At 50.6% G+C, this 21,618-nt stretch overlaps 1 protein-coding gene across 4 annotated transcripts in view; it reads right to left on the bottom strand.

Annotated features, from left to right (window-relative positions):
- Nucleotides 1–10,345: 10,345 nt before the first annotated feature.
- Nucleotides 10,346–21,618, bottom strand: part of BDH1 (3-hydroxybutyrate dehydrogenase 1) — a 54,175-nt gene continuing 42,902 nt past the window's right edge. For all 4 annotated transcript variants that reach the window (XM_029068777.2, XM_029068778.2, XM_007667104.3 and 1 more), the window contains 2 exons: nucleotides 11,922–12,074; nucleotides 10,346–11,689 (listed from right to left, as the gene is read on the bottom strand). In XM_029068777.2, coding sequence (XP_028924610.1) covers nucleotides 11,220–11,689; nucleotides 11,922–12,074 — 623 coding nt within the window. In that variant the 3' untranslated portion in view covers nucleotides 10,346–11,219. The remainder of the gene's footprint in view (nucleotides 11,690–11,921; nucleotides 12,075–21,618) is intronic.

Raw genomic sequence — 21,618 nt, 5'->3', positions numbered from 1 at the left:
ACTTAAATACCATGATAATAATCGCTATTACGACTATTATTATTAGTGAGGATCTGAACCCAAGGAGGGGTGGGAAGGGTGGAGGGTATTGGATTACCCTCCTGGAGCCAACCCTCAATTTGAGGCAGCCCAATCCGTCCCTTGCATTAAGCAACAATCTGGGATTTTGTTCTTTCAGTTCTCAGAAAGATGTTCCCTTATACAAAAAAAATTCCTCAGGAGAATGGCAAATAATTTATATGGCCACAGCCTTGGTTATGAAACACTACCTTCATCTAAGCACCCACAAGTCTCGGAACTGACAAAAGCCTGAGAAGCAGCGTGGCCTAGCGGGAAGAGCACAGGCCTGGGAGTCAGAAGGACCTGGGTTCTAATCCCAGCTCTGCCACTCATCAGCTGTGTGACTTTGGGCAAGTCATTCTCTGCACCTCAGTTTCCTCATCTGTAAAACGGGCATTAAGACTTTGAACCCCACGTGGGACAACCTGATTGCCTTATATTTACCCCAGAGTTTAGAACAGTGCTTGGCACGTAGTACGCGCTTAACAAATACCGTTATTATTATTACTTTATATCTACCCCAGCACTTAGAACAGTGCCTGGCATGTAGTAAGCACCTAGCAAATATCATTTAAAAAAAAAAAGCCTGGGCTGATTAGATGAAGCCTGAGGCATTGATTTTAAATTCTCAGGTCTCTCCGGTGTCCATCGGAGGAAGCTATTTCTGTCCAAGCGAGGCTGCCGCACTGAAAATGCTGGTGGTCCGAGGCTGATTCACCAGAAGCTAAAACTGCTGGATCTTCCTGTCAATTGTGGTACAAGGTGTACTGACAGCAACCAAGGTCTCTGCTATTTCTGAGGAGCCCAAGATGAAGTTCAGCGGGGAGCAGTAATAATTCTCATTATTAATTAGAAAAGTGAGGGCAGAGAGTCACGTGCATTTTCCAAAAGTTAATTAAGTGGGCTTTCCAACCCTAGAGCAAAAGGGAGTTTCCCGGGAGACCTGCATACCTGCTTAGATCCTCCTCTTCTTCACCACCTGCTCTTCCTCAGTCAATCGTATCTATTGATCACTGACTATGGGCAGAGCACTGTACATCTACCAGCTCTGTTATACTGTTCTCTTCCAAGCCCTTTGTACAGTGTGCTGCACATAGTGAGTGCTCAACAAATACCCTTGATCGATTGACTGTTTGCCTCTTGGGCTGAGGGTGAAATATTTGGGACCTGGGGGTGGCTAGAAGGGCTCTCTGAGGAACAGAAGCAATCCATCCATCAATCAATAGTATTAACTGAGTGTTTACTGTAAGCAGAGCACCAAACTAGGCAGTTGGGAGAGAGTACGGCACAAAAGAGTTGGTAGACATATTCCCTGCCCCAAAAAGAACTTAGAGTCTAGAGGGGAGAGACAGACGTTTCAGTAAATTACCGCAATGTATATTAGTGCTGGGGGGTTAAGTGTCAGCTGAATATCAGTGCTTAAAAGGTGCAGATAGTAATAATAATAATGCTAGTGTTGGTATTTATTAAGCGCTTACTATGTGCAGAGCACTGTTCTAAGTGCTGGGGTATACAGGGTAATCAGGTTGTCCCACATGAGGCTCACAGTCTTCATCCCCATTTTACAGATGAGGGAACTGAGGCAGAGAGAAGTTAAGTGACTTGCCCGCAGTCACACAGCTGACAAGTGGCAGAGCTGGGATTCGAACCCATGACCGCCGACTCCCCATCCCGTGCTCTTTCCACTGAGCCACAATACAAGTACCTAGGAGACCCAGAAGGGAGTGGGGGAAATGAGGGCTTAGAGAAGGCCTCTTGGAAATGCAATTTTGGGAAAGACTTTGAAGACGGGGAGAACGGGAGTCCCCGATGCTAAGCCTCCTGGCTAAAGCTGACCTTGGGTGGGACCTGGATGGCTCCTCCTGCTTCAGGGAATTTAGCCCTTCCCCCCAAACTGGAGTGGTGGAAACTAGCCCCACTTGCACCAGTGTCCTGAGCGGAAGCAGCCGCCTAGCAGCTGATGCTCTCTGCCCTGACTGCGCTGCCGTTGCTGGGATTGTCTTTTCCTTTGCTTAAGTGCCGCAGAGCGTGCCACCGAGGCCCCAGGAGTGCGGCCCCACGGCGGACCTGCTGAGGACTGAGAAACGCCGGGAGAGAAAGCCTGAGGGAGAGCTGTCGAGCGTATTTAACGGCTCTGCGGCACGGTCTTTCCAGCCGCAGTTTCTTGCCACGGCCTGCACGGCCCCGGGACTTATCGGAATCGGCCTTCAAGATGGGAAGTAACTGAGCCTCTCTCCCACTCCCTACAAGTGGAGGGGAGCAGCGAAAGGATCTCCTTTTATTATTATTATCATTAGTAATAAGAATGGTATTTGTTAAGCACTTACTATGGGACAAGCACAATACTAAGCACTGGGGTAAATACAAGATAATCAGGTTAGACACAGTCCCTGTTCTACACGGGGCTCCCAGTCAAAGGGCAGGGAGGACAGGTATTGAATCCCCATTTCATAGATGAGGAAACTGAGGCCCAAGGAAGTTTATGACTTGCTCCAGCTCATACGGAGGCAGGATTTGAACCCTGGTCCTCTCCCATGCCTGGGCTCTTTCCACTGGACCAGGCGGGTTTTGGTTTGGTTTCCTTTTCCCCCGTCTAAGGTAATGACTCAGAGTTTCTGGACATCGGTGACCACTGACCAGTGAATATATCCTTACAAAACAGCACTGCAGGCTCCCCATGGGAAAAAAGACAGGAACCTACTCTCTACAATGAAATCTATTTTAATGTCTGTCACCCCCACTAGATTGCAAACTCTGAAGGCAGGAATCATCCCTAGTTTTTTGGGTTTTTTAATAAAATTCCTTAAGCGCTTACTATGTGCCAGACACTCTTCTAAGCACTGGGGTAGATACAAGGTAACTAGTTTGGACACAGTCCCTGTCCCACCTGCAGCTCACAGTCTTCATCCCCATTTTACAAACGTGGTAACTGAAGCACAGAAAAGTTAAGTGACTTACCCAAGGTCACACAGCAGACAAGTGGCAGAGTGGGGACTAGAACCCAGATCCTTCTGACGCCCAGGCTCATGCTCTTTCCACTAGACTATGCTGTTGCTTTACTCTCCTGAGTGCGCTGCACACAGTCAGCACAGACAATAGCACTGATTGATAACGGTCTGCTTCTCTGCAAGTTTTCCGGCAAAATGAACAAAAAACTACAGTGCTGAGAAAGCGTCGAACTTGGTTCCTTTCGGTGCAGTGTTGCCTAGTGAAAGAGCAAGGGCCTGGGAGTCAGATGGCCTGGGTTACAATGCCGGCTCACCCTCTTATCTGCTGGGTGACCTTGGACAAGTCACTTCACTTCCCTGTGCCTCAGTTCCCTCATTTACAAAATGGGGAGTCGGTATTTGTTCATTCATTCATTCAATAGTATTTATTGAGCGCTTACTATGCGCAGAGCACTGTACTAAGCGCTTGGAATGGACAATCCCGGCCTTATGGCGGGGTTACCGTCTATGTTTTTCCTCCTACTTAGACTATAAGTCCCAGCGTAGGACCTGATTATCTTATATCTGCCCCAGTGCTTGGCACATAGTGAGTGATTAACAAATATTAAGATGATGATTATTTGTCTCTCTGGATGAGGCTCTCCGACGGGTTTTTCTGGGTCAAGGTTTGGGCCGTCCCAGACAGCTTGCGTTTTGATTTCTCCGGTTCATTCTTGTCCCGTCTCTGACACTGCCTCGTATAAACCACCTTCCCCTTGGGACCCGGTGGAAGCGGAGAATGTATCTTTTTATTGTTACACTGTACTCTCCCAAGCTCTTAGTACAGTGCTCCGCACACAGTAATGCTCAATAAATACGGCTGAATGATGTTTACCTGTCATCCGATCTTTGCGATCTTCTCTGGCCAGTGCCCGTTTGGCACCAAGAAGCTCTTCACTTTCTCAGCCAAAGAAATCCAAGTTTTTCTTGCCAGAATCCTGGCATTTCTCTGAGGCACCTGTCTCATCAGCAGCCTGTTGGGTTTGTGACACGTTCTTTGAGTTTCCGGCGAGTCTGTCCCCCTTCCCCACCCGCTGAATAGTGATGAGGCGCCAGCTCTTGCTCAGCCGATGGAGGTCAACGGGCAGGGAGGGAGGCTATTGTTTCTCCCTGGAACAGGATGCAGAGAATCTGAGATTGGGAGTTCAGGCCCGTATGACATGGGATTGATGCCAGGTGGGAGAAGGAAGTAGCTTTGGGGAGTTCGTGCCCCACGGTCCTTGAACCACCCTTGGCTAAAGATAATGGCAACCCTCTGCTAGCTTACTGAAATCGAATTCTGGTCCTGTTGTATTTGCCCTCTAGTTTGTTCTCAATGCCCATGCCAGAGAGAAGCAGCGTGGCTCAGTGGAAAGAGCCCGGGTTTAGGAGTCTGAGGTCACGGGTTCTAATCCCAGCCCCGCCACCTCTCAGCTGTGTGACTTTGGGCAAGTCACTTCTCGGTGCCTCAGTTACCACATCTGTAAAATGGGGATTAAGACTGTGAGCCTCACGTGGGACAACCTGATTATCCTGTATCTACCCCGGCGCTTAGAACAGTCAACTGTGTGACTGCGGGCAAGTCACTTAACCTCTCGGTGCCTCAGTTACCTCATCTATGGGGATTAAAACTGTGAGCCCCACGTGGGACAACCTGATCATCCTGTATCTCCCCCAGCGCTTAGAACGGTGCTCTGCACATAGTAAGCGCTTAACAAATACCAACATTATTATTATATGCTATGTTCCACCAGACCCACTTGCCTTTCAGTGACCATGCCATGTTTCACTAGGACCAGACACCTTTCAATACCGTTTTCACCAGCCATGTTTCACCAGTCACCTTTTAATGTCCGGAATAATAATAACGTTGGTATTTGTTAAGCAGTTACTATGTACAGAGCACTGCTCTAAGCACTGGGGTAGATACAGGGTAATCAGGTTGTCCCACGGGAGCCTCACGGTTAATCCCCATTTTACAGATGAGGGAACTGAGGCCCAGAAAAGTGACTTGCCCACAGTCACACAGCTGCCGAGTGGCAGAGCTGGGATTCAAACCCATGACCTCTGACTCCCAAGCCCGGGCTCTTTTTGCCACCTGCCATGTTTCACCAGGCCCAGCCTCCTTCCAATGGCCATTCCACCTGCCATGTTTCAGCAGGGGTAGCCACCTTGCAATGTCCAAGACACCTGCTTGGTTTTTAAACAAACCCAGCAGCCTCTGTGCCAGTGCTGGGTGGCACAGGCCCCGTGGGGCGGGGGCAGCCCAGTGCTGCTTGCCTGGGGAGTTGGGGCAAGCAGGCAAGGCAGCCCACTCCTTCTTCTGAGCTTTGTAGGACCGAGTGCTGCTTTGCAAACCCGGAGAAATTCCGAAAGAATGAAGCTGGATTGAGAAGGTTCCCGTCCACTCAGGGGAAAACTGTTTAGCTAAATGTCTCCTCTAACACTGAGCCTTCTTCTCTCCACTCCCCCACCGTCCCCCTGCACTGAGTGTCCCGGTCTGGGGCTGAATTTGAGTGGAACCTTTTTCATTTGGAACCTGGAAGAGGTACGTGACCTGCCTCTGTTTGTGAATGGGGGGTTAAGGCCCTGACAGGTAGACTTGGAGACTAGTGAATAATTACAACAGTAGTATAATATACTATTTAGTGTGTACATATATTTAGGTATTATATATCTATATATTTAGCATTATTATTGTGGTACTTAAGTGTTTACAAGGTGCTAAGCACAGTCCTAAGCACTGGGTGGGACACAGCCCTTATCAGGTAAGAAACAGCCCCCTGTCCCACATGGGGATCCCAAACTGAGGGGAAAGGAGAACAGGTATTGAATCCCCCATTTTACAGATGAGGAAACTGGGGCACAGAGAAGGTGAGAGACTTGCCCAAGATCACTCAGCAAGCAAGAGGCAGACAGTTCCCAGAAGCTCTCGAGAGCAGAGCGGGTAGCATTGCAGAGCGTGAAGGAAACATGTCATCGAGAGCATTACATTTCAGAAGTGGTTTGTGAGGGTTACTATTACGGCAGTGTGACCTAATGGATAGAGCAGGGGCTTGGGAGTCATAAGGACCTGGGTTCTAATCCCAACTCCACCGCATGTCTGCTGTATGGCCTCGGGCAAGTCAGTTCACGTCTCTGGGCCTCAGTTCCCTCATCTGCAAAATGGGGATTAAGAGTATGAGCCCCATTTGGGACAGAGATTGTGTCTAACCTCATTGACTTGTACCTACCCTAGGGCTTAGAACAGCACTTGCCACGTAATTATGGTACTTGTTACGTACTTACTGTTGTTATTATTAGAGTATGGGCCTGGGAGTCAGAAGACCTTGGGTTCTAATCCTGGCTGCACATGTCTGCCACGTTACCTTGGACAAGTCACTTCATTTCTCTGGGTCTCAGTTCCCTCATCTGTAAAAGGGGGATTAAGAGTGAGAGCCCACGTGGGACAGGGACGGGGTCCAACCCCACTGACATGTAACTACCCCAGCACCTAGAACAGTGCTTGGTCCTTGGGTACTTGAGTACCACAATAATTATTAATATTATTACCCCTCTGAGAAGTCTCAGGTGGGGAAACAAATGCCTCAGTTTTCATTTGCCCAAAAGCACAAAGAAAATCAATTGTAAAGATAAGTGGGTGTACAGTTCATGAGACTATTAAGGTAACAGGTTTCCGCACGCATCTCTTTCACTGGTCTGGGTCCCAGGCTAGAAGGGGCTGATCTCTGAAAGATGAGTGGTGGGTAAAGTCAGCCCCTGGCTCCAAATTCTGACCAGGGCACCTAAGGAAGGACCATTCTCTGCCTAAAGCAGGGCCTGAACCGGACCTTTTAAACTGTTTGGTCAATGGATACTTACCAGATGGCTAAAATCCCTACTCAATCAATCAACACTATTTATTGAGCACATACCTGTGCACAATATTGTATTAAGTGCTGGGGGGAGTACGACAGAGTCAACAGGGATAATAATCCCTACCCTCAAGGAGTTTCTGTTTTAGGAGGAGACAGACAAGAAATCTATAATACATTGCAGGCTTAGGGGAAGGAACAGGGTTTAAAGATACGTATATAAGGGCTAAAGGGGAAAGAAGGAGAGTACTTGATGTGGAATAGAGTGGAGGATGAGAGATTAATCAGGGAAGGCCTCAGAGAAGATATGACTTCAGAAGGGCTTAAATAGTTAATATCCGTGGTATCCGTTAAACATTTACTATGTGCCAAGCACTGTACGAAGCACTCAAGTCCCACATGGGACTCACATTCTAAATAGGAGGAAGCACAGGTATCAAATCCCCATTTTGCAGACGAGCTGAGGCCCAGAGAAGTGACTTACCCAAGGTCCTACAACAGGTGAGAGGCAGAACCAGGATCAGAACGCAGGTCCTCTGTCTCCCAGGATCGAACTCCCTCCACTAGGCCTTGCCACTTTGACGAGGGGGACGGTAGGGATCTGCCTGGTGGAGAGGATGTTCACAGTGAAAGGAAGGCATGAGTGAGGAGATTGAGGCTCAGTGAGTACGGGGGGTAGAGAGGAGAGAAATGGGCAAAGTGGGGAGTGAAGGGAGGCGTGATGATAAGCCGTGAGGAGAGAGGTGAGTGAATGCCTTAAAACTGACGGTCAGCAAGGTTATGGGTGATTGGCTCGCTAATAAGTCAACCCCCTGCTTGCATCCTCACCTGTTCCTTCCTCTGTCCCACCAGTGGGACCACTTTCAGATGGACTGTTTCATAAAGGCCCACACTGAAATAAGGATTCGGTCTCAATGCGGTCCAGTAACTCAGAGAGGCAAAACCCTTGGTCCCTTCAAACCACCGTCTCTCGCCATCTAATTCTGACACCCGATGCCAATTTTTGAAATATTTCCCCTGGAAAATCCGGACTAAAAAAAGGGAGAGGCGTAGGTTTTCCCACATTCAGTTGATCGGGTTTAAGGGGGGGGTCTCATCATAGGGCGGGCAAGGAAAGCGATGAGAGAAAGCCCCATGGCAGTGACTGTAGCCACAGTGGGAGATGGGACCAGGGGGTTTAGGGGAGGGAAGGGAGGAAAGCAAAAGAGAAATTTGGCTATGGCGATCCCAGCTCTACCAGACTATAAGCTCTAGACTGTAAGCTCCTTGTGGGCGGGGATTGAATTACTGTACTACATTCTCCCAAATACTTAGAGCAATGTGCTGCACCCATTCATTCATTCATTCATTCATTCATTCGTATTTACTGAGCGCTTGCTAATAATAATAATGTTGGTATTTGTTAAGCGCTTACTATGTGCAGAGCACTGTTCTAAGCGCTGGGGTAGATACAGGGTCATCAGGTGGTCCCACGTGAGGCTCACAGTGAATCCCCATTTTACAGATGAGGTAACTGAGGCCCAGAGAAGGGAAGTGACTTGCCCACAGTCACACAGCTGACAAGTGGCAGAGCCGGGAGTCGAACCCATGACCTCTGACTCTCAAGCCCGGGCTCTTTCCAAAGAGCCACGTGCAGAGCACTGTACTAAGTGCTTGGAAAGTACAATTCGGCAACAGACGCAGACAATCCCTACCCACCCACGGGCTAGGAAGCGCTCAATAAATACCACTCTGATCAGCTCTCTGATCCCTGGCTCTTCTGCTCATGCTCAAGACTGGGTATAGGGGGCAGGGGGAATTTACGTTGATTGTCATAAACAATACTGCCTGTTGAGTTCATTTACAAGGTAGATGCGAATCACGACCCAGAGTAGTTAGATCACCTGCTTTTTGCTCCTCACAGCCCGTTACACAATAACACAAACAGAACATTTTTTCTACCTTGACTAGAATTGCTCTTTATTTACATCCCTCAAAACGTCGAACTTCAAAATGACTTTCTGCACGTTTCTTCAGTAGAAAAGAATCTTTTCAAGGTAATACAAACATCCTTAAAAATGGGCCATATTAAAAGCAATCACTTTGGATTCTGATGTTTGGAATGAAACCCCAAGAATTCCACCCCAACGTGAAGACCTGGGCTTCATTAGGACTCCTGAGGTTGGATCGCCTCCCCAGCCATTCTCTGCTGCCCCTCCCAATCCGCCGGATCTTAGGAGCAGACCATCGTCATCAATGGTATTTACCGAGCGCTGTGTGCAGAGCGCTGTACTAAACGCTTGGGAGAGTAGAATGCAAGAGAGTTGGTAGACCATCCATCGGATGTGGGGCCTGAGCCGGGGGGGTAGCTCGTTCCCTCACCAGGAGAAATCCGCGTGACCGAGGAGCGCGGCGTCCACTTGGGACGAGACCTTCGGGAGGCAGACGCATTCCATCAGTGGCGTTTTCTGAGCACCTGCTGAGGGCAGAGCACCGTACTGGGCACCAGCGAGAGCTGTAGGTGGGGTCGCGCCAGCTCTTTCAGACGCATAAATGTGGATTCTGAGGGAGCTTAACTGCGACTCTGGGATGAACTTACCCCTGAACTTTTGATCTTTGACGATCTCAAAGACAAAAGCAACTGTGAGTCACTAAACCAGTCAGTATTACTGCAGATGACTGCGGCAGTGGCTGGGTTACTTTTCCTGCCAGTGCACCAGGGTCTGCTTCAAGCCTACCGACTCTGTTATATTATACTCTCCCAAGCGCTTAGTACAGCGCTCTGCACACGCTAAGCACTCAAATACCAGTGACGATGATGACGACGGTATTAAGTGCTTACTATGTATCGAGTACCGTTCTAAGCACTGGGGCAGGTGCACGCAAATCGGGTCGGACACAGTCCCTGTCCCACACGGGGCTCACGGTCCTATTCCCCATTTTACGGAGGTGGTAACCGAGGCACAGAGAAGAGATGTGACTCGCCCGAGATCACGCGGCAGGCAAGCGGCGGAGCCGGGATTAGAATCCAGGTCCTTTGGACACCCAAGCCCGTGCTCTAGCCACTAGGCCATGTGGATGAAGAGATCTTTGGTTTTATACTGCACCCCAGTGCTGGCCAGAAAAAGAGAGGGCCCTATGGGAGAGGGGCAGAGCGTCTCCCCCCAGGGGAGAAAGAACAGCTGAGAAGGACAGGCCCAGAAATAAAGAGAAGCTGAGGACTCCCAAAAGACTTCACCGGGGTTCCAAGATGGAACAGAGTCAAGCTTATCCATCCATCAGTGGTGTTATTTTTTTTCGGGTCGACTGAACGCAACGCACCACATTAAGCACTTGACCTGCACTGCACAGTGTGACAACGTACTGGAACTGGTCTGGGAGTCAGAGGACCTGGGTTCTGATCCCGGTTCTGCCACTTTGCCTGCTGGGTGACCTTGGACAAGTCACTTAAATCTCTGGGCCTCCGTTCTTCCCATCTGAAAAACAGGGATTCAATCTCTGTTCTCCCACCTCCTTAGATCATGAGTGTGGCACAGGGGCCGTGTCTGACCTGAATATCTTGGATCTTCCCCCGTGCTCAGTACCACGCTTGGCCCTTAGTAAGCGCTTAACAACTACCCTAATTAGCGAAATTATTTGCAGAAGCAAGACATCGATCCCTTCCCTAGCTGTGACCTCGTCAGAGACCCTCGTTTGGGTCCCTTCTCCCCAGGGTGGCGAAGAACACCCTTCCGGAGCAGCGAGCGGTGCCGGGCCGACCGACCGCGGGGCAGGATGGGAAGGGTCACAGGGCACACCGAGCCCGCTCTCTGCCCTTGAGGAGACGGATCATTTCCAAAGGGCCACCCGGGCCCATCGTTACCACCTGGGGGCTGAAAGCGACGGGAAAATCCAGCCCGGGGAATAATGTCAGGGAGGATTAGAGGGAGAGACAAACCCAGAAAAAGCCCAAATGGGGAGTCTGGGGCTGACGTCGACCGGACGTGGCCCCGAAAGCTCCACCGGTCAAACACTCCAGGTGAGAATCTCTACAGCGTAAGCAACGTCGGGGTGGCTGGGGGCCCAACGTTTCAGTTACGGGGTGATTCCGGTCCTCAGAAGTCCATCCGCCGGCAACACCCCGATGATTCCCGCACAGTCCCATTCCTTAAGCTTGAACCATCCCACGACTCGCGCGTACGCAAACGGCCAGAAGCACCAGAAGAAGATCGAGTGAACGTGAACGAAAGCTCGGATGACCGGGCCACGGAATTAACCCCGACTCCCGCTGCAGAAGCGGCCCCGGGGCCGCGCCCCTTCCCTCGCTCCTTCCCCCCCCCCCCCCCCCCCCCCGGAGCCGGGCAACGGGTCGCGGGGCGGCTCAGTGGATATATAACCGGTCGGAGACGGCTCCGGGCATGTGGGTCATGACCTGCATGCGTAGCCACCAATAGTAGTCCATGGGGTGGTAGCGGGTGTAGGGCGAGGGGGAGGCCAGGGCGTGGGTGACGGCGTCGATGACGGGCGACGTGTCCGTGGAGCCGCTGTTGCAGTAGGTCTCCATCTTGGCGATCTTGTCGTCGAAGTATTTGCGGCCGTAGTCCTCCCGCACCACCTCGGGGAGGTCGTCCCACATCTTCTGCGCGATGGCCTGGATGCGCTCGGGGCTGTAGAGGCTGGTGGCGGCGATGAAGTTCCCCGGCTCCACCACGCTGACCTTCACCCCCAGCGGGTGCATCTCGTAGCGCAGACAGTCCGAGAAGGCCTCCACCCCGAACTTGGTGATGCAGTACGGGGAGCGGGCGGGGTTGGCCATGCGGCCCAGCATGCTGCTGATGTTCACCACGCGGCCTGCGAGGACGGAGAGGGGGAGGGGAAGTCAGATCTCTTCTTCAGGCGCCGCTGCGGGTCGGTGGCAAGGGGCCGGGGTCACTTCGGGGCCGGGGGCGGGGTGGGGGTGGTGTCGTCTCAGATGTTTCCTCCATCTCTCCCAACACTTACCCCTTCGCCGAGACCCGGGGTCCGGAAATAGGGAAGTTAGCCGAGTTCGGGAACAGGCAGCCAGCGTGACCCCCCGACTCACCTCTGGCCCTCCGGATAAGGGGGAGGAAAGCTTTGGTCGTGCGAACCGTTCCCCACAGGTTCACTTCGGCCACCTCCTTGTAGGTCTCCATGCTGGTGAATTCGACCTCCCCGAAGGTGGAGATCCCTGCATTGTTCACCAGGCCCCACAGTCCTACGACAAGAAAAACAGACCAGGCGGAAATGATTCTGTTTACGCTCGACGCCCGATACGATACGCCGCCCTGTTTCCCACGATCCTTTCTTCCCGGATCCACCCCGACATTCCGTGCTCCTTTTCTCAGTCCTTCCGAAACGACTCCCTAATTCATCCAGAAGACTTCTCGGGGCCCCCGAAGACGAGTCGCGGCACAGATGATTAGCGACTATGAGTCTTAGTATCCACTCCCCCGTCATCATTTGAGTGTGTCTCTGTCCTCCTCATCGCGGCTTACGCGACCGTCGGCTTTAGTCAGACATCCGTATTTACTGAGCGCTTACTGTGTGCAGAGCACTGTACTGAACACTTGGGTGAGTACAATATAACGACGGAACAGAGACACATTCCCCGACCACAGCGCGTTTACAGTCTAGAGAACACCTGTCCGGTTTTGGACACCAGTCTTGTACTTCGCACAGGACGCGGAGCGGAGTTGTTTTTCACCGGATGGTCGAGAGAAACAAATATCCTCACAACCGACCGGCAAAATGTGGCGGAGGCGAGGTTCTTTCACCCTGAGTTAAAGCAGCCCTTGCACCCTATGATTCATGATAATGATTTAAATCAATGGCAGGTACCTAACGACATACCGAACGAAAATGACTGGACCATCTTCTTCTTCACGGCGCCACACCAAGACTAAAACCAACTTATCTGGAAAATCCCCGAAGGCCATCGGTGGCCCTCTGCATTTTCTCCCACCCAACTTCTCATCCAGGTTTACAGGGAAACGCCCTCAGCCCCCCACCCCACTTGAACCACTCCTTAAAGACAGTGTGGTTCAGGGGGCTAAAGAAGATTACCAGAACCCCCGGACTACCATATCTGATCCTGTTGCAGTCTCTGATCCTGCTAGAGGATCAGGAGTCCCAAGGAATGTGTCCGTTTATTGTTACACTGTACTCGACCAAGTGCTTAATACAGTGCTTTGCACACAGTAAGCGCTCAACAAAAACGATCGAATGAATGAACGAGTCCAACTTCTACTAGTTCGGAGCCGGTGTTTTAAGATGTTTGGTCCACGTGGTGAGGAACGGTCAGGCTCAGGTATGACTGCGTTTCCGACGAGGGTCCAAAGCACGGGCTTTGGAGTCAGGGCTCATGAGTTCGAATCCCAGCTCTGCCACTTGTCGGCTGTGTGACTGTGGGCAAGTCACTTCACTTCTCTGTGCCTCAGTTCCCTCATCTGTAAAATGGGGATTAAGACTGTGAGCCCCACGTGGGACAACCTGATTCCCCTATGTCTACCCCAGCGCTTAGAACAGTGCTCGGCACATAGTAAGCGCTTAACAAATACCAACATTATTAACATTATTAAAGGGGACAGGCGGGGAATTATTTTGTAAACACCAGGAGCGAAAGTAGTAAAAAAAAACAGTATTAGCAGAGTGACATCATCTCTGTTGCTGGGTGGAGGGGAGAGGGGTTAAGAGAGGAGAAGCGAGAGGGAAGAGGAGGGAGAGGGAAGAGCTTCTACCCTAACACGGCACACCCGTGCTCTCTGTACACATTTAATGTTGGTATTTATTAAGCGCTTACTATGTGCAAGGCACCGTTCTGAGCGCTGGGGGGATACAAGGTGATCAGGTTGTCCCTCATGGGACTCACAGTCTTCATCCCCATTTTCCAGATGAGGTAACTGAGGCCCAGAGAAGGTAAGTGACTTGCCCAAAGTCACGCAGCTGGCAAGTGGCGGAGCCGGGATTAGAACCCACGACCTCTGACTCCCAAGCCCGGGCTCTTGCCACCGAGCCACGCTGCTTCTCGTACGGCACATTTAGGTGCCTCATCCGGTAGAGCCTTACTCCATACACGCCTAGAGAGGGATTGGAGGGGGATGGAGAGGGGCATTGACCCCTTCTGGGCTTACAACCCTGGCCAGCTCTGAACTGCCCATTCATTCATTCATTCATTCAGTAGTATTTATTGAGCGCTTACTATGCGCAGAGCACTGTACTAAGCACTTGGAATGTACAATTCGGCAACAGATAGAGACGATCCCTGCCCAGTAACGGGCTCACAGGTCAACAGGAGCTCCAGCTCCCTCGGTAGGGGAGGCAGGGGGTGGGAGAGCCAGGAGAACTCACCAATGGAGTCTCGGACGATCAGCATATACGACACTTTGGGAAAACGGCTCCGATGGGGCAGAGGAGGGCCTGACGGGGCTCGGTTCCCGGCCCAGCGACGCCCATGGCCCCTCTAAACTGCAAGCTCTTTGTGGGCAGGGAATGTGTCTCTTTATTCTTCTACTGACCTCTCCCGAGCGCTTAGCACAGGGCTCTGCACACAGTAAGCGCTCAATCAATGCCATCGACTGACTGACTGACTCCGGGTGCCCCTGAGGGGCAGATTTTCAGGGTGGATTTGATCTCAAAGTGAAACTACAGCCCAGGCTTGATAGAATGGGCTCCATCCTGAGGCTGGTGGAAATGAGAGTAATTTGGCTGCAAAGAAGTGGGATCAGGAGAAGCAGTGGGAACCCAGGCTGGATTTCTCCCTGCCGGTAGCCACCTGTTCAGATACTCCAGAACCAGCATGGTTTTCCGACTTACTTTCACCTCTGGACTGAACAGGCAGAAGAGACCTTGGGTTTCGCTCCTGGAGGGTCATCACTTGCTCTGCTCTCTGTCTTTTTGAATTTTTTTTTCCTAAGGTGTTTGTTAAGCACTTACTATGTGCCAGGCACTGTTCTAAATGTTGGGGTAGATACAAGCTAATCGGGTTGGACACAGTCCGTGTCCCACATGAGGCCCACAGTCTCAATCCCCATTTTATAGATGAGGCTGAGCTCATCTCGGCTGGGTTTCTCCTCCCTGTTTTGTCTGTTAACTGGAGATTTTTTTTTTAATGGTATTCATTTAGCCCTTACTATGTACCAAGCACTCTTATCAAGCACTGGGGTAGATACAAGAGATTCGGGTTGGACGTAGTCCATGTCCCACATGGGCCCCGCCGTCTTAATCTCCATTTAACAGATGCGGTAACTGAGGCACAGAGAAGTGAAGTGAGTTTTCCCAGATCACACAGCAGGAAGGTGGTGGGGGCAGAATTGGCACCCAGGTCCTTTTGACGCCCAGGCATTCTGCGGAAGCCAAAAGCCCCGGCTAAACACTGCCTCCTCGAAGGTCTGCTCTGATCCGAACCAACAGCACAGGGCAAGGCCCCTGCTAATCCGCCGGCGGACCTTTGATCTAGTTTTCCTTACAGCCTTAATCAGGGAAACGCTTTTATACAAATAGCGGAATAATGAGCTGCCTTGCTTTGCCCAGATGAAAGCTTCAACCATTGACCTCTGGCACCAGCTCCTTCACCACCAAATAAGGACATTCATTAGGGAAAGGAAATTTCTGTTCAACAAAGTGTTCTACTGGGAACCTGTCAGCCTCAGGCTTTACAGAATGGAAGCAGAAACTCATTTTTCTCCCTCACCCCCGCACAATACTAAAGGAGATTTCCCACCCACCCACCCACCCCCCTCCTCTTCCTCCTCCTCCTCTCACCCAGCTAGGAAATATCTTCCCTTTTCAGCCCTACAGAAGCAGTTGGCTATGCAAGGAGAGGCAGTTAACCTCATTCCCCTCCAACTCTGTGATGTTCAGAGCCTGGCCATCGACAAGCCTGCCTGGTGGGTGGGTGGGTGGTTGGACACTCTCAAGGATCTTACATCCATCAGGGAATTTTTTTTTTTTACAGCTCTTTTCCTCCCTAGGCAATGGCATGAAATCTCAGCTCCCCACCTCCCCCAGTGCTTCAATTTTCTCACATTTGCTCTTTTCTTTGGTTTGGGGGCCTCTGGTCGCCATTGTGCCGGGAGCCGATTCTCAGCTGCTCCTTCTACCCCCTATTTTTAGAATGGAAGCACATAGCAGCAGCAGCAGCAGCAGCAGCAGCAGCAGCTGTGATGTAAAATTAGTGTCAGGTGTGCCCCGCTGAGAGCAGCGTGGCGGCCCCCCTTTCCAATCTGAAAACCTTCCGGATGCCAGTGGTGTCGTGATGCATCTGTGAACCCGTTTGGGAAGACTTATTTCCGCTTTACTTGAGTTTTGCAGAAACCCAAACTCCCTGTTCTGCTAACAGAGGAATCTCATTCGTGGTCAGAGGTAAAATTCAGCTCATTCATTCATTCAATCGTGTTTATTGTGTGCTTTCTGAGCGCAGAGCACTGCACTAAGCATTTGGGGGAGTACAATATAATGATAGACAATTTCCCGGCCCACAACAAGTCTACAGTCTAGGATGGACTGTGATATGGTTGAAAAGCTCTGAAGTACTTTGTTCTCCCTTAAGTTTTCATGATGGCAGCACTCGAAAATTAACAGAATTCTGCCCAGATTGAGGAATTAGAGTGTGAACTTCTCGAGGGCAGCGATATGAGTTTTACTTCTATGATGTCCCCCAAGCCCTCAATACAATGCTCAGCCCCAGGAATCATCAGTCGGTGCGGATAATACAGGAGATGAACCTGGAGTCCAGAACCTTGGACCTGAGTGAAGATGAATTTTCTCCATCGATATCATTTATAGAGTGCTTATTCTGTGCAAAGCACCTTACTGAAAGCTTCAGAGAATAAAAAAGAGAGTTATAACACATGATTCCCCACTCTTAAGGAGCTTACAAGCTAGTGGGGGAGAGAGACATTAAAATAAATTACAACTGGTCTTGGACAGGCCGGGAAATACGGTTACTGCAATCTCTGCGACTGAGTTTCCCCTGTCATTCGGGGAAGATAAGGAGCTTTAAAATCTGACTTTCTTCAACCGAAATAGGATAACAGTAATAACCACCAGTCTCAGGAACGACTGCATCAATAAGTTTGCTTCTTTTCCCAGACCGAGACACAGAGGCATTTTCCAGTATATTCAGTGAATAACTTGGATTTATTTTGATTCACTTCAGATAGCTGATCCCTAGTCATGAGCAGGAATAGCAGAGAATTTGTTGCGGGAAGCGGGGCTGGGGAGAGCAGGCCAGCGTGCTCCGCTAAAATGGAGGTCAGAGGGCACCCTTCACGTGACCCCCTCCAAGCATCTGTGGGAGATGACATCCTGAGATGAAGAGACTACTGATCTAACTCCGTAATGACGCTGCTTGTGTTCTTATGGGGAAATGGAAGAGGGAGCTGGTCCACTCGATCCTGAGCTCTGCACTGTGAAACCCCGGCAGGAGGCTAATTAATTGTCGATTGCTAAGGTGGCTGGTTGCCACTTAACCTCCTAGAGTTTCCTCAGATGTAAGGGGGAGGTCAAAATACTAACTTACTGGGAATTAGCAGGAATAACCACTGAAAAATGATTGCTCTCTGCCTCTCTAAAGAACTCCACAGATGCTGGAACTACTTAGCTAAGTAGGCAAGCTCAGAGAGAAGAGGCGGTTTGACAGAGCTGCAAATCAGCTGAGCTTTGGGAAAAGTACAGTATGCGTAAAGCTCCCAGCCACTAATTATCACAAGTCCCGCATAAGACTGGGAGCCACAGACTCACAGGACAAATGCCCGAGACTCACCTTTTGGAAAATGACCTTCCAAGTGATTATTCTTCAAAGATGGGCCAAGAGAAGCAACATGGCCTAGGGGATCCAGCCGGGCCCGGGAGCCAGAAGGACCCGGGTTCGGATCGCAGCTCCGCCACTTGTCGGCTGTGTGACCCCGGGCACGTCACTTTACTTCTCCGTGCCTTAGTTACCCCGTCTGTATAATGAGCCCCACGTGGAACGTGGACGGTGCCTTTCAATCAATCGTATTTATCGAGCGCTTACCGTGTGTAGAGCCAATCTGGACGGCTTGGATCTCCCCCAGCGTTTAGAACAGTGCTTGACACCTAGTAAGCGCGGAACAGATACCGTCGATATGAAGACTCAGCACTAGTGAATTGGGAATTGCCTCTGACTGAGGTCAGTGAGGACATAAGAGAAGACAAGCAGGTCTGTGGCTGGAAAGAGGGAAAAATCCAAACCTCCTGGATCCTGCTGTGTTCCATCCTCAAGTCAGGGGCTCTTCTCCCAAGAACAGACTACAACTAACCTAAGTTTCCCTGGCTCTCCATCCCGACTTCTCCCCGCTTCCGGCTCTCTAGCCTCTTCTCTGTTTCTCCCTTGGGTTTTCTCTGTCTTCTGCTTTTCCAACTATACAACCCATCATTTGAGAACTGAATAAAGCAAAAGGCACAATCCCGGGTTTCCAAGTTAACAATAATAATAATGATAAAAATGGTATTTGTTAAGCCCTTACTGTGTGCCAAGCACTGTCCTAAGCTTTGGGGGCGATACAAGGTAATCAGGTTGTCCCACGTGGGGCTCACAGACTTAATCCTCATTTTACAGATGAGGGAACTGAGGCACAGAGAAACGAAGTGACTTGCCCGAAGTCACATAGCTGATAAGGGGCAGAGCCGGGATTAGAACCCATGACTTCCGTCTCCCAGGCCCGGGCTCTTTCCACGAAGCCGCGCTGCTTCTCGACCCAGGGAAACGTGCAACAGAGGAAGCCACGTCGAATGCACAAGAAGCAGTATGCCCTAGTGGAAACAGCACAGGTCTGACCCCTTGCCTGCTGTGTCATGCTGGGTAGGACACTTGACTTCTCTGTGCCTCAGTTTCCTCATCTGCAAAATGGGGATTCAATACCCGTTCATTCATTCATTCGATCGTATTTATTGAGTGCTAAGTGTGCGCACACCACTGTACTAAGTACTCGGGATAGTCTCGTCTTATGCCGTCGAGTCGTCTCCGACCCACAGCGACACCGTGGACACATCTCTCCCAGAACGCCCCACCTCCGTCTGCCATCGTTCTGCTGGTGGATCCGCAGAGTTCTCCTGGTAAAAATACGGAAGTGGTTTACCGTTGCCTTCTTCCATGCGTAAACTTGGGTCTCCGCCCTCGACTCTCTCCCGTGCCGCTGGTGCCCGGCACAGGTGAGTTTTGACTTGTAGCCGACTGCCTTCCACTTGCCAGCCGCTGGCCAAGCTAGGAATGGAGTATGTGTATGCCTCTGCTTGACTCTCCCTCCCGTAGTCGAGACTGGTAGAGTACTGGAAACCCTCCAGGTGGGACCCTGAGAGGGTTTTGGGAGAGGGCAATATAACAATTAACAGACACATCCCCTACTCACAATCACCTGTCCTTCCTCCCCCTTAGACTGTGAGTCCCATGTGGGACCGGGATTGTGTCTGATCCGACTGAACTGTATTTACCACGGTGTTCAATACACAGTAAGCATTTAAATTCCATTATTATAACGCCTTCCCCCACTAAGAGTGAAGCAGACTTTGTCGCCCCAGCCCGGAATGCAGGCCTTTTCCACGTTTTTTTTAATAACGCTTGTTGAGCGCTTACTATGTGCCACGCACTGTACTAAGCGTTGGGGTAGATACGAGGTAGTCAGATTGGACACAGTGCATGTCCCACATGGGGCTCACAGTCTTAATTTTCACTTTACAAATGAGGGAACTGAGGCACAGAGAAGTGAAGTGACTTGCCCGAGGCTACACAGGAGACAACTGGCGGAGCAAGGATTAGAACCCAGGCCCCACTTTCCATTATTACTGCAAAGAGGCAAAGCAGCCACCCTGACTTGGACCTGAGGCCTTGGCAGTGCTTTACTGGAATTAGCAGCTCCTAGCTTCATCGCCTCTAGACTCGTCAAAGTAAAAATTAAATTTTTAGTGAACATTTTAGATGTAAAATCTCACCCATAGGCTTCTCTTCGCAACGGTACCATCATTAGTAATAATAACAGCACTCCCAGTGCACATCCAGGCCTTACATATTTTAAAAATAAAGTCAGCCAGACGGGCATCGTTTTCTCTAAGAATTAAGTTCTGAGCAGCAAAAAGAAAAATAACTTGCTGAGCGTTCGAAAGTCAAGAAGGGAAAGAGCTGAGGTTGGAAAAATTGTCTGAGGTTCACTCTGCTGGCTTTCCCACAGGCTCCCTCAACAGCATGGCCTAGTGGAGAGAACGCGGGCCTGGAAGTCAGAGGACCTGGCTTCTAATTCCAGCTCCACCACTTGCCAGCCGCGTGACCTTGAGCAAGTCACTTCACTTTTTTGGGCCTCAATTTCCTTAACTGTAAAATGGGGATTCAATACCTGTTCTCCCCTACTCAGACCGTGAGCCCCACGTGGGACAGGGACCGCGTCCGACCTAATTAACCTGTACCTATCCCGACTCTTAGGACAGCGTTTGACCCAGTAGAAGCGTTTTAACAAGTACCGTAGAAAAACTTCAAGATCACAGTTTCAGAGATGAACAGATCTCCTTGAACGTCTCTGGGGCAAAATGTGGTTCCAGAGGATGGACTATTCAGGTGTGGACAGAAACTGCTCTTCTTCTTCCCTCACGAGCTCAAATTGGGGGAAGATAATGTGGATTAATAATAATAATAATGCTGGCATTTGTTAAGCGATTACTACGTGCTGAGCACTGTTCTAAGCGCTGGGGGAGATACAGGGTCATCAGGTTGTCCCAGGCGGGGCTCACAGTCTTAATCCCCATTTTACAGATGAGGTAACTGAGGCCCCCGAGAAGTGGAGCGACTTGGCCAAAGTCACACAGCTGACAAGCGGCGGAGCCGGGATTTGAACCCACGATCTCTGACTCCCCGGCCCGGGCTCTTTCCACTGAGCCAGGCGGCTCCTGGATTAGCCAGGGGAAGTATGGGACGATCGTAAAAGCATTCCCGGGGCTGTAAGAGAGGGCTCACGGCAGCCTAGTGGAAAACCTTGTACGGTGGGAACGCTCCATTAATTTTTACCGATTGCCAGCTATTTATTTAATATAAATTAGCCAAGCTGCCTCGTTTCCAAAGAAAGCTCTTGAAGGGTGCCACCTACAGTCCACGTTTTGCATTCCCACAAAACCGGGGGTGATGGAGGGCTGCCGAATTACACATTCCAAGCGCTTAGCACAGTGCTCCGCACAAAGCGCCCAATAAATACTATTGAATGAATGGTTTCTGAGCTCCCAGGAGGAAAGGTGGCCCTATTTTCCCACAGCCCCTTGGGCGTCATCACGTTTCCCGGCTAGTCGGAGCAATGCCGGAGGCCCTCCTTCGATCCCACGGGGGACTTCGAGCCTGGAGAGGCTGCTGGGGTGAAAGAGGGAAGGGATCCGGATAGGGAGGTCGAGGCAGGGGCCTTGGTCACAGAACTGCCCATGTTCTGGGACGGGAGGGCTGGGTATCTGCTTTATTGTTTGGAGAGAGGGGAAGGACAAAGGGCATGGGAAATTGGGTAACGCGCAAAAGGGAGCCTCGAAATGAATTCACTCTGCTCTGCCATTCGGAGACATTTCAAGAGGTCAAATTAAGTCAAATCAGTCAGTCAGTCAGTAGTATTTCTTGAGCACTTACGGTGTGCAGAGCGCTCTACTAAGCACTCGGGAGAGTACAATCTAAGTGTAAACAGGCACACTTCCTGCCCACAACAAGCTAACTGGTCTAGAGGGGATGAGCACTAATCCCAAATCTATTTGCACGTGTTAAATCACTGTTTTGCAGGACA

This window comes from Ornithorhynchus anatinus, chromosome 7 (assembly GCF_004115215.2).
Source record: "Ornithorhynchus anatinus isolate Pmale09 chromosome 7, mOrnAna1.pri.v4, whole genome shotgun sequence".
NCBI classification, from domain to species: Eukaryota; Metazoa; Chordata; class Mammalia; order Monotremata; family Ornithorhynchidae; genus Ornithorhynchus; species Ornithorhynchus anatinus.
Note: the sequence above shows the minus strand (reverse complement) of the source record. Positions and strands in the feature narration are given on the sequence as shown.